The sequence below is a fragment of the Coregonus clupeaformis genome, unplaced genomic scaffold (genome assembly GCF_020615455.1).
Source record: "Coregonus clupeaformis isolate EN_2021a unplaced genomic scaffold, ASM2061545v1 scaf1860, whole genome shotgun sequence".
NCBI lineage: Eukaryota > Metazoa > Chordata > Actinopteri > Salmoniformes > Salmonidae > Coregonus > Coregonus clupeaformis.
This window is the reverse complement of record NW_025535314.1, coordinates 92,501-104,471: the sequence shown is the minus strand read 5'-3', so window position 1 is coordinate 104,471 and position 11,971 is coordinate 92,501. Positions and strand designations below refer to the sequence as shown.

General features: G+C 43.4%; 3 protein-coding genes across 9 annotated transcripts in view; 2 read left to right on the top strand and 1 right to left on the bottom strand.

The window, feature by feature from the left end:
- Positions 1 to 487: 487 nt before the first annotated feature.
- On the bottom strand, positions 488 to 7,364 carry pphln1 (periphilin 1). Of its 7 annotated transcripts, none has more exons than XM_045218858.1 (8): positions 7,287 to 7,364; positions 6,610 to 6,680; positions 6,387 to 6,451; positions 5,507 to 5,725; positions 4,637 to 4,713; positions 1,397 to 1,534; positions 855 to 988; positions 488 to 626 (listed from the first exon to the last, which is right to left on the bottom strand). In XM_045218858.1, coding segments are annotated over exons 2-8 (765 nt in total). In that variant the 5' UTR covers positions 6,611 to 6,680; positions 7,287 to 7,364; the 3' UTR covers positions 488 to 495. The 7 variants fall into 7 exon arrangements, with proteins under 7 accessions (XP_045074793.1, XP_045074795.1, XP_045074796.1 ...); XM_045218860.1 differs by having other exon boundaries at positions 6,610 to 6,676; positions 7,287 to 7,320; XM_045218861.1 differs by lacking the exon at positions 7,287 to 7,364 and adding an exon at positions 7,200 to 7,281.
- Positions 7,365 to 7,385: 21 nt separating this feature from the next.
- Positions 7,386 to 9,892, top strand: zcrb1 (zinc finger CCHC-type and RNA binding motif 1). Its single transcript, XM_045218864.1, has 8 exons — positions 7,386 to 7,532; positions 7,688 to 7,801; positions 7,938 to 7,966; positions 8,209 to 8,320; positions 8,411 to 8,518; positions 8,636 to 8,745; positions 8,972 to 9,041; positions 9,188 to 9,892. The coding sequence occupies exons 2-8, from the start codon at positions 7,718 to 7,720 to the stop codon at positions 9,335 to 9,337; spliced, it is 663 nt and encodes a 220-aa protein (XP_045074799.1). The 5' UTR covers positions 7,386 to 7,532; positions 7,688 to 7,717; the 3' UTR covers positions 9,338 to 9,892.
- Positions 9,893 to 11,012: 1,120 nt separating this feature from the next.
- LOC121552409 (YY1-associated factor 2) overlaps positions 11,013 to 11,971 on the top strand; it is a 15,313-nt gene continuing 14,354 nt past the window's right edge. The window contains exons 1-2 of the mRNA XM_041865327.2: positions 11,013 to 11,156; positions 11,557 to 11,682. Coding sequence (XP_041721261.2) covers positions 11,131 to 11,156; positions 11,557 to 11,682 — 152 coding nt within the window. The 5' untranslated portion in view covers positions 11,013 to 11,130. The remainder of the gene's footprint in view (positions 11,157 to 11,556; positions 11,683 to 11,971) is intronic.

Here is an 11,971-nt window from a genome sequence, read left to right as displayed (position 1 = left end):
CTTACTACATTTGCACACACTGTATATAGATTTTCTACTGTGTTATTGACTGTACATTTTGTTTATCCCATATGTAACTCTGTATTGTTGTTGTTTTTATCGCACTGCTTTGCTTTCTCTTGGCCAGGTCGCAGTTGTAAATGAGAACTTGTTCTCAACTGGCTTACCTGGTTAAATAAAGGTGAAATAAATAAATAAATAAAAAACTAATAGAATTGTGATGCTCAGCCCTTCAAGGGAAGCTTTCTTTCAGCGGAAGAGACAATCACAACTATGGCTGATTCACACTATAGGGTGACCCAAACTGGACGCTGCTGGCTCCAGATGGCCCTTTCCAGCACGGTTCCAGTGACTAAGGTGGATGTGAAACCAAGCCGGCCCGGTTGGACCCTATATTGTGAATCAGGTAGGACCGTATGAAGCGTAAAGAGAGTTAGTAGTACATGCTACACGCTGCATGCTACTATGGAGTAGTGGACTTCTAAAGCTAGGGCTCTAACACAGCACAGCGCACCACTGACCCATGGGTACTTGTCCAGGGGCCTGTTTGGGGAAGATCCACCCACCACAGGGCTGCTCCCCCACAGCCACAGGGGCACCAGAGAGCGCTTCAGGATAGTCCACACCTAAAAGCGCGCCATGACATCATCAGACGGGGACGACAAGATTCAACTACAGAGGCCGAGGATGGGGAGGATTTTCCCCCCTGGTTCCAATAATGCAGTGGGTCAAAATGTCCATTCACAGGGCTATCGTCTGTCTATTGGACAAGTTCAGGTGGAATCCCAGCTCTTCATAAGCTGCTGAACTGAATGCAACCCAATAGGAACATTACTGGTGGGGTAGGTACTTACTCTTCTGCTGGGCGGGGTGGAGGAGACCCTTGCCTCTATCTGGAGAGTAGCTCCTGCTGCTCACGGTGGAGCCGGACCGGCTGTGGGGGGAGGGGGGGACATCTGTTCTCAGGGGAGGCAAGGGACCTTTCCTTCTGTAGGTGTGAGAGGGAAGGGGGATTTCAGTCACTTAGAGTGACTTATAATCAGTACATTCAACTAAAGATGGTAAAGGGTAAAATTACAGAAGACAAGATAGAGGACACAGAGAGAGTGATCAGCTTCTTTACATAGGTAGAGTCTGACCACCACAGCTCAGCGTTCAACACCATTGTCCCCTCCATGTTCGTCACCAAGCTAAGGACCCTGGGACTGAACACTTCCCTCTGCAACTGGATCCTGGACTTCCTGACGGGCCACTGTCCAGTTAGTAATGGATAGTCCCACCACCAGATAGATACGTACCCTCTGTCCAGTTAGTAATGGACAGTACCACCACCAGATAGATACGTACCCTCTGTCCAGTTAGTAATGGACAGTACCACCACCAGATAGATACGTACCCTCTGTCCAGGTTGAGGATGGCCTGCATCAGGGTATCATCCCCCCCCTCTGGGACCACCGCAGACAGGGAGCGGGGTGCAGGGTACATCCCCTGAGCCCTGACACTGGGGGGTGGGGGCACTGCACGGCCACTGCTTCTGGGTGGAAAGACAATCACACATCAAGGACCACGTCTCAACAGCAGACTGTACAAATCAGGTTTAATACTGGAGGTACTTGGCAATTTAAAAGGACTCTGGTAAACTGAGAGGTTTAAAACAGTACATTAGTGGAAGCAGTAGACTATTTCTTAACCAAAGGTCACAACCACTTTGCATCCTGGTATATAAAAAGGTAGGAGGGGAATGTCTTGGGAGTCTTGGCCACTAGCCTACATCTGCTGTTCATCAAAGCTTTCCATCTGCACTGTGTCAGAGCGAGCAGACGTGATTTTAGAGGGACTGCTCAGCAAGACGGCTTCAACTGTCATTTGACCGCAGGCACTGAGCACTAGTCAGTATCCAGTAGCACCACTCCACTCAGAGCAACCATGAACCTTCTCTGTTGGTCCACTGCTGATCTCCACCTTCTGCTACATCTGGGTTAAGAAGGGGCCGTTACAGGGCACTAGACACTCCTGTCAAGATGTTTAAGGGTTTATTTAGATAAGTCTTCCCCTGGCCACGGTGGATCAGCACTGGAGCCTGTAGTGCTGACAGGACAGACACGGACAGAGGGGTGGAGAGGGGGTGACCCCGGGGTCGTAGGGGTGAAGGTTTTAGACCAGTGAGACGGACTCCTAGACAGGGGAGCACCGGGCCAAGGTAGATGGCATTAAGATGAGGTACCGTAGAGACGAAATACCACCACATCAACAGAACACCACCCTGGTCGCAATCTGAGCCCAAAACCTGAAGAATTTGTATATCTCCTTTCAGGTCTGGAATTGTAAAATGAGGAAAAGTGCTGCTACATATTAGGACTGAAAATGCACAAGAAAATCCCATTATGAATCAATGCTTCTTCCAAAATATATTGGGACAGAAACCTAACCAACTACATATTTATCTAAATATCTTCAGGCTAAATGGTATTTTCAACTGGTTTTAATTGCTCTGTTAAAACTCTACCATTGCTCTCTGTGCGAAGGCTAAGCCCTAGTAGTTTCATCTTCCTAAACACACATCTGTGTTAGCAGCAGTAAAAGCATTAACATTAGTTTACCCTCCAGCCCTCTCTCTCCTCTCCTGTTGTGAATGTTGATCCCCTCTGGTTTGGTGCCTCTTATACGGCAGGCTGTAGACCGACCCAGCCAGGCAGGCAGGCCCAGGGGCAGGAGGGGACAGGAGAGGGTATAAACCAATTAAAGGCACCTGGTCTTAGCAACCCCAGCCTGAACCCTGGTCCTCTTCCCCCCCCGTCCTCCAACCAACCAGCAGCTTGGAGTGACCGACCTCACAAAACTTTAATGACCCTGGGGATGCGTCCCAAATGGCACCCTATTCCCTACATAGTGCACTGTGGGCTCTGGTCAAAAGTAGTGCACTATAAAGGGGAACGGGTGCCATTTGGGACGCACACAGGGTGTTGTTTGAAGGGTACATGACCTCGTCTGACCCTATCCATACACAAAGCAAATTACCACATGTCAGTCTTTACTGCCGATGTTACCCCTAAATATTAGCCTGCTACTTTAACCTCCCACTTCTGAACTGTAACAATGGCCCCTGGCTGTTTAACAGTGGGCTCTAACTGACTAAACTGACCAACGGTGTGAAATGAATAGCCTAGGTCTTGAATTAGAGACAGTTGTTAAAGTAGAACATATTTTCTTAAATTTCTGCTGTATTGATTAAGTAAGGTGGTTGCTCTCCTTCTTAAACCTGGGGTTAGTGTATTCTACACATAGCGGTCTTCAAATCCTGTAGAATGCCTGAACATACTTCAAAATTACTACCTGAATGTACTTTATCAGTGATCATTAAAAGGAGGACTCAATCTAATGAGTTCATTCCTGTTGATTGTAGTTCAGGTCAAGAGCGCAATTGTATGAGAAATACAGTTTGAACATCAATCAACTTCAGGTTGCATCAGACTAAGCAATCTCTCAGTCCCTTTATGTGTGCGTCCTAAACTTTACACTGTCGCTACAGGTAAATACGCCAAGACAAATAACAACATACAGCCAGACCTGACCTAACTAACCGGATTGCAGTGGGCCTCGGGGCGTGTGACTATCATAACCTCTCAACACTGACTTGATTTATCACAGTAATTACTCTCTCTATTACTTCACCTGAGGAACTGAAGAACGTAGGAGAATAAAAACCTACAGCCTTGAACACCTGGCCCTTAAAATAAACAGGTGAGTGCTGCTGCTGCACGCATGTACCTCTCCTGGCCCCGGGACAGTCACAGAACCCTGCTCAGCCACACTCTGGCCAATGTTGTAGTGTAGTGACTGCCTTATACAGTTGTGACCAGACCCATGTCCTGTTTCATAGTGTTGGTGCTGTCCGGAGGGTGACTCAGTAGACACCATCGTTATCCCTGTACCTTCCTTCACCTCCATCATGTCAGGTTACACCAGACGCAGAGTGACACTGATAGGTAGGGTTTTAAAGACCAGTAGGCGACCCCGGGCTGCCACAAGGAATGGTACGCTCATTGTGGTGCAGACCTGGGTTCAAATACCATTTGAAATCTTTTCAGTGTTTGCTCTAGTCTGCCTTGATTGCCAGATGGGCGGGGTTTGCTGTTTTGGGACTATTTTATGCAGTATTAAGCCAGGCAAGGCTCAATCAAGCCCAGATAATATATTTGAAATGATTTCAAATACCATTTGAACCCAGGTGTGGCGTGGTGTGAAAGCAGAGCGGCAGCAGTCGACCCTGAGGTGTTTCTGTGTTTCTCTCCCAGTCCCAGGAGAGAGCTATATGAGCAGAGAGGTGGACGGTGGCCGATGTGGGCCAGACCTGGGTTCAAATCAGTACAGACATGACATGGGCTTCAGTCTACAGGGCTGATTGGGAAGGCTATGTCAAAAAGACTGGTTGTCATGGTAAACAAGTGGAGCAACAATGCCATCCTCTGGTCACTTAGATAATGACAGAGCATTCATTGGGGTGGTCAGGAGAGCTACTTGTAGTGAAACAGAACAGTGGTTATACAAGGTTAGACTACTTGAAGATGAAGCTCCAATTCTCCTGATGAAAGTTTCAAAACAAATATCCAGGTGTGTGTGAGACAGTTGTGCCTACCTGAACTCCATCTGCCGTCCTGAGTGGGGGTCCTCTCTAGGGGGCGCTCTACCGGGGTAGGGGTATGGCTCCTCCGGCTAGAAGACAGACGCAGGGAATTTCTTTTATTGTTTGAAATGAACCTGCTACTACATGGGGGGCTGGCAGTACTGAACAACATATCTATAGGTGTCCCATCTTGAAAAACAAACTGTTGCTTATTAGACAGTATTTTCTAAAATATTATTTTCCAATCCTCTGTGTGCACCAATGAAAGTGATTGACAGAGCATCTTCTACTCAACTGTAAATGTTTTCAACATGTAATTCTTTATCTGAACACCAAGTGTCGTCAGAGGTTGAAATAAACTCATTCTCATACAGTTTGCGGTGAATATAATGGATTTCTAGCTGTACTATAATCATATACCCTATAACTTTAGCATTGACTGTACTCTGATCTAAATTCAGTACTTCTCAAATGTATTTATAAAGCCTTTTTTACATCAGCAGATGTCACAAAGTGCTTATACAGAAACCCAGCCTAAAACCCCAAAGAGCAAGCAATGAAGATGTAGAAGCACTTCCATTGTGGTGTACACATTCTACTGTAAGATAAATATTTCTTGCAGCTTCTCAAATCATACTAATGCAACCGATATGGGGCACATTCTTTTGTGCTTGTAAAACCAGCATGTACAGTACATTGATGTGCAGATATTACGGGGGGCCAGTATAAAAAAAATAATGTATGCACTAACTGTAAGTCGCTCTGGATAAGAGTGTCTGCTAAATGACTAAATGGAAATGGAATATTATGTTTCCTTGGCATAAGGCTTAATTGTGCGTGTACAGTAAGGGTTTATTCATTGTATGACAACAAGCCACTTACTCTCCGGGAAGGTGGAACACCTCTGCGCTCGTTAGGGAAATTAATGCTGTCGCCACGGTAGCCTCCTTGATCCTCGCCATGGTAACCTCGAGGGCCTCCATTTGGATAAAAGCGAGGCCCGTCGTACTCAAACCCTCGATTGTACTCCTCGTCTGGCCTTCCAAAACCAGCCGGCCTCCTCTCTACAGGCCCTGCTCCAGCTGATCTGGGATATGGGGCCTACAATGATTTACAAGAAGATAAAGAGAAACAAGATTAGGTTTATGTCCTCTAGAAAGCTATTTACTATTATTATTTAAGAAAAATCATGTAAATAAATGTTCAGTCAATCATAGAACTCATGTAATTTTCAGGATGGAAACAAAACACAGTTCTGTGGAGCTCAGGAACGCTCAACTCTTTTCTCTTATATCAAGGCGGAGTTGAGTATTGATAACTAGTCGCACGATTTGCTAGCAACGACATTGAGGCACCATCAGTCGATACTTGCACAAATGTACATTCTGAAAACGCTTACCTGTACAACTGCAGGTGCGGAAGTTCATATTTTTAATCAAAACTTTTATTGAATACAACCATATACTTTTTCCTCATTTGTGTTGCTCAACTTTTGTGCCAGTTGAATCTCAGCTGACGTAGTACTTCAAGGCCACCAGAACCCAAATTAGGAAAAAGTAAATGGTTGTATTCGATAAAAGTTTTTATTAAAATTATGAATTTCAGCAGTGACCAGTTAACAATACTCAACTCCACCTCGATATAAGAGAACGGAGTTGAGCATTCCTCAGCTAGGTTCTGTTAAGTATTATAATGGAAAGTAAATGAGTACAATTATAAATATATAAACCGAACAACATTGTCCACAGAAAAAAACACTCACCGCTCTGTCTGGTAGGAAGCGTTCCTCATAGACATCCCTTATGTTTCTGTCTCTCCTGTAAGCCACTGCAAAGAAGACAGCAGGGGAAGTTTACACAGTTAATGACAATCAAAGCTGTGGTAGGTGTTCATGAACATGCCTACATGTGGGAAGACCTGGTGGAAATGTTGCTTATGCATAACTGGATACATTTTTTTTGGGAAAGCAAAATATTTCCACTTACTTGTTTAGTCTGGTCAAGTCTATGTAGTAGTATTGGGAGTGGGTAATGCCAACAGAGACAGTCAATACTAACTGGCGAAAGAAGAAGATGTGACATATTAGTTTGACAATAATGCATGGTGTGCACATTAGCTATTAACATTCAGGTTAGGAAATACCAAGCATAGGGCTATGTCAATACGGTATTTGTGATAGTATGGAAGCTACAGTAGCTAGCAGCTAGCTCAGATCCAGGAGTCCTGGCAGGACGTTAACGCGCGTTCCTCAGGAGGCTCAACCATCATCTTTGGTTTAGCGTTAGCAAGCCGCACTAACGCCCTAGCTAGTAGCTAACTACTACTACTCTTCTTTCAAACAAACCTCCAACCATTGAGATTGGTGATATGAAAACACCTCTTTCTAATGGCTCGCTAATTAGTTACCGTATTTAGTACATAACGTTGTTCTAATATATATGTCGCAGGTTGTGTAGATTTGACTGCTAGCTAGGTATGCTTACGTTAGCTACATGCTGAAGCTAGTCCACAATCCATGCTGAGTTAATTTGCTCAAACCGAAAACAGTATTTAGAACAAATACATATTTACGAACACAAACATGTAAACACGTCATAAACGATGCGCACGTTGGAGAAAATAAAGTCGTCTTCACAAAAGATATGGGGGAAAAAAAGCTCACCCTTGCCTACTTTTCACCTTCTTCCGGTTTGCGCATGTACACACTGAATTTTGATTGGATTGACAAAAGGTCAGTCACGTGAAACGTCATATTCCTGTGACGACGAACAGTTCTCGTTTGTTTTTGGCAGCTAGCTAGTAAACACATATTACTGAGATTGAAAAACTAATAAAAAGCAACATATTTACCTTCTTTTTTTTTGCCCACCTACTCAATAACTATACATCACCAATGTTGTCTGTCTAGGTAAGTGATTTATTCGATTCCTTGAATGTGTATTTCCAGGTAATACACATCTGATTTGAGCTAGCATCATGGCTAACTTGCATATCGCGGAATGAAATAGATAACTAGCTAGCTAGTTTCAATCTGATTATTCATCACCATGAATCTGTTTTCAGTGTCTGTCTCACGCTGATGGTGAAGTCAAGATGAGTGGCGGTTTGGCTCCCAGTAGAAGCACAGTCTATGTGTCCAACCTGCCCTTCTCTCTAACCAACAGTGATCTACACAAGGTAGTCTGCATCTGTACAGGAATGTGATATAACTACTAAACCCCTCCCTATCACTAACTCCCAAGTTCATGATCCTTCTGTTTTATGCCATTTGGAAAACTTACCTCAAATAATGTCTTGGATCTTTTCATTTCAGCTTTTCACCAAATATGGAAAAGTTGTGAAGTAAGTTACCGGTATCAAAATAATGAACTAAACTAAGCTCAAATACAAACCAAAAAATGGTCACATGCTTCGTAAACTAACGGTGAAATTCCTAGTTACTGGTCCGTTTCCAACAATGCAGAGTTAAAGATAAAGATTTTTATTTTATTTTAGGAAATATTGACAGTGAATAACAAAAAATCTATAGCAATATGTTGTTGTTGTGATTATCAGAGAAGATAATGATTGTCTCATGCTTTCAGGGTGACAATAGTCAAAGATAAAGAAACACGCAAAAGTAAAGGTGTGGCTTTTGTGCTCTTCCTGGACAAAGAGTCTGCACAGAGCTGCTTTAGATCGCTCAACAACAAACAGGTGGGCATTTCTCGTCCCCCTATTTTCCTAACAAGTCACATATCTGATGTGTTGTTTTTGCGTCAAAGTCCCCCTCTTTTTCGCCCGTAGTTGTTTGGCAGAACAGTGAAAGCGAGCATTGCTATCGACAACGGGCGAGCGACTGAATTTATCAGGAGGCGAAACTACACAGACAAGTCCAAATGTTATGAATGTGGGGTAAGTTGATACTGTCTGCCTAGATAAGCCATCTCCGTTTCCCTCTTCATCCATCCGGAATGTGTAGCCAGATCTTAGTGCTATTTATACAGTATTTCTGTCGTTTCCACTTCATAGGATACAGGGCATTTAAGCTATGCATGCCCCAAAAACTTGCTTGGTGAAAGAGAACCCCCGAAGAAGAAAGAAAAGAAGAAGAAAAAAAAGGTTGAAGAGCCTGATGAAGTGTAAGTATCTTATCAAGACATTGATGCCACTCTCGTGTTCGCAAACGGCTATGACCGTGGTCAACGGCAGCATGTCCTTGATATTAACAGTAACTGTTCTATTTCAGTTGGACTTTAGTTCAGAGAATCTTTATTTGATTGTGATGTCATATTTCTCATTGTTTGTATTTCCTCTGTGTGTGTTTGTTTCTATGATGTTTCTGATTTGTTTCTCTGTCGTTTCCAGAGAAGAGGAAAGTGAGGAAGAGGGAGAGGACCCAGCTCTTGACAGCTTAAGTCAAGCCATAGCTTTCCAGGTAAGTGCACAAATGTACTTTAAGTTGGGGGAAGTTAGTAGGCTATTGTATTACTTGAAACCCTCAATTTACTATTACAATCATGCAAAATGTGTCCTTATCCGAGCCCTCTTCTAAAATCACACATGGGATCATGTGTTCCACAGCAAGCACGACTTGAGGAGGAGCAGCATAGGAGACAGCAGACTGCATTCGTGGCTGAGGAGGCCGGCCAGGCTTCCACATTAGATGACTCCAAGAAACCCAGGATCAAAAAGAGTGCCTACTTCAGTGATGAGGAAGAACTGAGCGACTGAGGGGATTTCACAGATATAATTCAGACTCTCGAGTAGCAAATATTAGAAAATGAACGGGGACGTTCTGTTTGTCAAGATCTGCAAGGGCATCATCAACCTGAACAAAGATGAAACGTGTTTGATGAAAAGGGTTACAGTGTACCATTTTAGTTGAAGTCCTTAACTGTTTCTGTAACAGTATTTGATTTTTTTTGTACTTTGATCCTTAGTCCTTATTATGAGGTTCTTCTGAGGCATTGGAACAATGTGAATGAAGATGAACTGACCGGCCTTTTGTGTGTTTCTGCTGTTTTATTTTGAACAGCTTTGTAAATATACCATAGTTGTTTTAGTCTTTTTTTCACCCTTCCTATGTATGTCAATATTAGGGAAATACAACTATTTTATTTTTAAAAGCCTACCACATCCCAATCTTTAGGTGAATGCACAATTTATTTGAAAACAGTATTGAAACATCAGTGAAAGAGTAGAACACCACAGGTAGCATGTGGTTTTTCACTATAATGAACCACACTTTTGCTGATAAATAGGAATAAATAACATTCAAGTCATGAACATTCCTTCCTGTATTTCAATATCAATCACAACTCCCCATCCACCAGCTGCTAACCAGAGACACAGTACAGTAAGGTGTGTGTGCTGTAGTGTTGTCCTAATGGGCGCACCAGGCTTCTCACCATATTCCATGTTCTCTAGCAAGGCAACATTCCTTTCTGTATTTCAATATCAATCTTCCTTTCTAGGGGCTAGTCTTCCCCTCCAACAGCTGTTGACAGTACAGTAAGATGGATGTCCTGATTACGCAGTGTGCTCTTCACCATATTCCATGTTCTCTAGCAAGGCAACGTTCCTTCCTGTATTTCAATATTAATATTCTATTGTGGGGGCTACTCTTCTCCTCCAACAGCTGTTGACAGTACAGTAAGGTGGCTGTTGTCCTGATGAGCGCAGTGTGCAGCTCTTACATATGATGTGTTCCCTATCAGAGAGCAAGCGCTCCATGTGATGGAGTGTCCTGACAGGGAGCCAGACAGTACATGCTGCAGCCCTCAGCCATGCCACATTCTGATTTATACCTGCAAGGCCACTTCTGTCTGTTAGGCAGGTCATCTTCAAGAGCTACCTTTTGAAGCAATGAGATGGGATGGGAGGAGAGCCAGTGAGGTTAGGTTATACAGACTTATGGCTTAGGAATGTTTGACAACTAAATACAAGGTGAAATGCATAATTCACTTTTCAGTTCTGTCATGCATTTTTCTAACCCCTGTTATTAACTATGTATAGAATCTGTAGCCTCTCCATCACAGTGGGAAACATGCATAGGGCCTAACATTCAGCTATGCAATAATGTTCATGTCATTTTCACTATGTCTGTCTATTGCGCTAAATGTCAGCTCATCATAAATCAAAAGGATGGAATCTAATTTTCTCCACCCCCGCAATGATTGGGAATTCACCCGTCGAAGACAATGAACAATCTCAAGAAGTTTATGATAAAATGACACCTCATTAGACCCTAATAATGCATAATTAGTGTTACATTAGCCTTTGTGTTACAAAATGAGTGTTATTCCAAATGTATGAATTCGAATCAGGAACGTCTGTTCCTGTCTGCGCTGTATCCTCAGGAAATGGCTTCAAATATGATTGGGTAGACCGTGTCATGTGACCATCCTCCAACTGGAGTTTCCAAGACAGCTGGGAGCCGTGTGATACCTTCTCGCGTATTGCTTTCTAAAAGAATACGTAGGGACTGTCCTTATTTCAACATCCGCAAACAAACTTTTGGCGGTATGGGAGACAAGAAGAGTCCAACCAGGTAATGTCTGACTCATTCATTGCGCTCGTAACATTGATGCTTGGAAGTGGACACCATGACACATAATTGAAACACTCCACGGACTCTCTTTCTCTCTCTCTCACTCTCTCTCTCTCTCTCTCTCTCTCTCTCTCTCTCTCTCTCTCTCTCTGTGTGTGTGTCTGTGTGTGTGTGTGTGTGTAGCCGCCACGGTGTAGCAACCATGGCGGACTGTCTGTTTTATTGCGGTGTCAAATCATAGCGCGAGCTCGTAAAACAGAACCATTTCGGAACACTGAATGGATCATCTTCCCAGATGTTTGACAACGCGAGCATATAGCATACACATGATGCACACACAACACCCTGAACTGGGGATGTGAAACTGATGTGCTTTCTGTCCTTTTTGTTTTGTTCGAAGGCCGAAGCGTCAACCAAAGCCATCGGCGGACGAGGGAAATTGGGACTGTAGCGTTTGCACATACAAGAACACCGCGGAGGCTTTCAAGTGCATGATGTGCGATGTAAGGAAAGGGACGTCAACACGGTAAGTCGATACGATTCATTTTGCTCGATGATCAATGCTATTATGTTCTTGCAAATGGATAGTCTAGACGCCTATTTGTAAGTATTTTCTAGTAACCACATTTGTATTGTGTTCCACGGAACAGCATGGATGCTGATTATGAAATGGAGTGCATCTAAGAACACGGGGTATCCTTAAAAAAATACGCTACTCATTATAATGTATTGTAGTTTACATAGAAAAACAACCTCTATTTGAACGCATGGTCAAGTACAATGCAAAACAATATGGTAAATGAATTTGACCTATT

Excerpts from the sequence above, each read along its gene's own strand:
- pphln1 (XM_045218858.1), bottom strand. Across the intron at positions 989-1,396 it reads ATCCTCAACCTGGACAGAGG|AAGGAAAGGTCCCTTGCCTC; the intron begins GTACGTATCTAT and ends TCACACCTACAG. Across the intron at positions 627-854 it reads CCACCCCGCCCAGCAGAAGA|GTGTGGACTATCCTGAAGCG; the intron begins GTAAGTACCTAC and ends GCGCGCTTTTAG.
- zcrb1 (XM_045218864.1), top strand. The coding sequence starts at position 7,718 with ATGAGTGGCGGTTTGGCTCCCAGTAGAAGCACAGTCTATGTGTCCAAC. Across the intron at positions 8,519-8,635 it reads CCAAATGTTATGAATGTGGG|GATACAGGGCATTTAAGCTA; the intron begins GTAAGTTGATAC and ends TCCACTTCATAG. Across the intron at positions 8,746-8,971 it reads GTTGAAGAGCCTGATGAAGT|AGAAGAGGAAAGTGAGGAAG; the intron begins GTAAGTATCTTA and ends TGTCGTTTCCAG.